The 3451-nt window shown below is 32.2% G+C and overlaps 1 protein-coding gene across 1 annotated transcript; it reads right to left on the bottom strand.

Annotated features, from left to right (window-relative positions):
- Window positions 1-1979: 1979 nt before the first annotated feature.
- LOAG_09640 (hypothetical protein) lies at window positions 1980-2180 on the bottom strand (the record flags this gene model as incomplete). The annotated part of the gene is made up of 1 exon (XM_003145167.2): window positions 1980-2180. A coding segment is annotated over exon 1 (195 nt), but the record flags the coding sequence as incomplete, so codon positions are not given.
- Between the last annotated feature and the right edge of the window lie 1271 nt (window positions 2181-3451).

The raw sequence follows: 3451 nt of genomic DNA, 5'->3' as shown, positions 1-3451 counted from the left end.
ACGTAGATATATGAATGAATGAATGAATGGCACGGTTTGCTTGTCCTGATTTATAGCCAATGACATCCAGGTAAATACAAATTACACCTGCATGGAAATTGTGAAAAATGGAAGGTCAGGGATAGGAAGTTACTTAAAAACACATTATCGATGTAATAAATCTGAATTAATTGGCTCAATGCCTTTCGTTTGATTTATTAAAACTCATTAACAGTGAGTGAGCATCCGTACCAAAACTAACGACTCTTTCAAAATGTTGCCATTTCTTTCAAAAAATTTCACTCTCAAATTGTAACGCAAAAAATTTTTGTCTTATTGTTAATTTCATTAATAACCTCTAAGATTTTAAAAACATCAAAGTATTATTTCTCTTCCACCAGATCTAATTGTTTTCATTTCTTCCTAAAAGTTATTATTTTGCTTTTTTTTTTGTCTTTACCATATATTCATAACTTAAGATTCAGTTTGTTTCTAGAAGCTTTCCACTCTCCAGCAATTACGAAGATTAACGAAGGTGAATTTTAGGTTAACCAGCTGCTTGCTTTTTTTAATTGCCTGAAGAAAACTTACAGTATCCGTCAGATTATCTGCTACAGTAAAATGATGTTATTATTACCCGTTATTATAAAAAATAATAACTCCTTATCGACTTCTTAGAATGTCAAACCCTTCTCAACTCGCAATTTAATATTTTATGCAAATGCATTTCAATGTGTTGGCAAATTTTTTCACTTCTTCAATGATAAACGCAACATTTCATGGAGAAAGTCTTACATGACAACTAGTAAGACCTATATGTCAATGGAAGTTTGATTAATTAAGAAACAAATGACTTTCTATGACGATTTCATAGCAGATTAAAAAAAATAGCACCCTTTTGCTCAATTATTTTTTTCCATTAGATTTGGGATTTCAGGGATTCCAGACTTGTGATCCTAAAAATAATTCTATTTCAGAATCATTATGGTAAAACTAACAAGGTGCTAGGAAGATTTGATCTTTGAAGATTGTAAGTGTCAACAAACTCATTCATGTAATTTGAAATGCTAGTATTAGGATCCAAACTTGTGAGCTTCAATTACGACGTACGACGAAGATCAGAATTGAAACAAATTTCAGTCTATCATTACTTCCCAGGTCCTTTTCTTGAAGATTTAATCATCACAAAGTATTTCACAACAGAAACTTTAATTAGAAGCGAGCGCTTAGTGAAAACAAACTTTTTTAGAAATATTCACACACTAAGTTGTGAAAGTTAATTTACAATAACTCCAATTTTGTACTCAACCTATTCTAGATACCATTATAGTTATCTAAAAGTTACCAAAAGTTATCAAAAGGCAAATAGTTATCTAAAAGTTTAAAAAACAAACTAAGATTCTGACCTCATCATAGGGGTCTGAATCTTAGTTTATTTTTTAAACAGGGGTCACAACCCCATAACAGAGGTCGTGTAAAATCTGCCACTTAAGTTGGCGATAATTCAGAAGAGCAAATTCTACGCTGCCGAAATTCAGATTTAAGACTTTATATCCTGTAAGAGTGAATTTTCTCTAACAAAATATAACATTAATGAATTATTATAAAGTTAGAAGTCTTTAATTGTACAAAACATTGCAATAACCGGTCATTGATTTTGAGTATTATTAAAAAAAATAAGGCTTCCATCTATGATACTTCTAATATCAGCGTTTCTAATACGACGAGTTGATAACCGTTGTGATAACTTCAAGTACTATCACTTCCTCACTTTTGTAAGTCTGGTAAAATAATATTGCTTAAAATTACTCATCTATTACTTTTCTTTTCAAGGAATACTTTTAATGAGCAATTTTATGAAATCATATTAATCGTTTAATGATTACAAATTTTAAAACTGTTCTCCTAAAATTAGCTTCATAAATCTTATTATTTTTGCTTACTTCTCAAAGCTAATTAATCCAAATGAGCACCAAGATTTCTATAAAACATAAATGTACCGACCGGACCATGTTGACTGGAATCAGGAGCACTGTACTGCGTATTTGGATAATATGTTGAGCCGGAAAGTGGTGTAGATGCTGTTGCAGAATTATTGGTAGCTGTAAGCCTCGGATTTGACTGCTGCTGGTGTTGCTGTTGTTGATCATAGTAATAATTTGAGATCTCTGGTGCAAACTGCTCTGCTGATGTCATATTTTCGGATACTAATCATTCACCAGTCACAAGTACCAGTAAATTTGATGAAAATTTTCCAAAGTGACAAATCGAAACAGATTGCACTTATTCACATTTAGCTATGATAAACAGTGAAAATCGAGCAACGTAGCGTTGCAGCGCCACTTTAGTGCTGTATTGAAACATATAATATTGAATGATGCAATCCTCTGATGCTACACCAATTCCTCGTTTTCCCTTTTACAAATAGTCAATCTGAAATGTAATTCCTACAATTCACCCCGAGAAGTCTCTTTCCCCTTCCGCGACATCTCGTACCATCACCTTTTTCCCTGTCTTTTATTTTAGCAGCAGTTTTCCAGTTACTAAAACATCAAGAACAATCAAGGAATCAACGAGAAAAAGAAATCATGCGAAGCAGAGAAAAGGATCAGATAGAATAGGGTGGAAAGAGAGTTTTCCGATGGATGCCTTCCTACCCCCGCCTTCGGCGAATGGACGATCAGTGAAGGCGTGGCAACTAATAGAAATCCTTCACGTCAGACAACCACACAACATGCAAGCATACAGTCTGATAGATAGATACATAGATGGTTGGATGGATGGATGGATGGAGAGGTGGATGATGATGGTGATGATGATGATGACGATAATGTGATCCTTAGGATTATGATTGGGATTGTGATGATGATAACGATGACAGTAAATGATATATATATATATGCTTGAGGCAATCATTTGAAATTTTGCAAACAGTATGATAATGATAATGCTACTGTGATTATATTAAATAAATTTTCACATTCCATTCTAATCTGAAAATTCAAATTTGCTAAATATTGAAAAATGAAACTTCCGACCGTTTCCGTAAAAGTTTTCATTGCGAGACACGTGATATCAGCACTCCATGTGATGTCAGCTCTAATAGTTCTAATGGATAGATAGATTAGATAGATAGATGGACAGATATATAAGTATAGATATTACATAGATATTAATGCATTCATTCTATCTTAAACAACAGCATATTCATTCATTCACTCATTCATTCATTCATTCATCCATTCATTCACTTATTCATTCATTCATTCATTCATTCATTCATTCTTCATTCAAATATTCCTCTAAGTGTTTTCCCTTCCCAAAACATTGTCAAATCTCCTCAATCTCTTGCGTATTAAAGCATCAACAATCATTTACTTCCTTTACCCTTTTTGTTTTTGTACTTATATATATATATATATATATATATATATATATATATATATATATATATATATATAGTAAGAAGAAG

Source organism: Loa loa, assembly GCF_000183805.2.
Source record: "Loa loa unplaced genomic scaffold supercont3.457, whole genome shotgun sequence".
NCBI classification, from domain to species: domain Eukaryota; kingdom Metazoa; phylum Nematoda; class Chromadorea; order Rhabditida; family Onchocercidae; genus Loa; species Loa loa.
The sequence above is the reverse complement of the archived record's forward strand: the minus strand, read 5'-3'. Positions and strand labels throughout refer to the sequence as shown.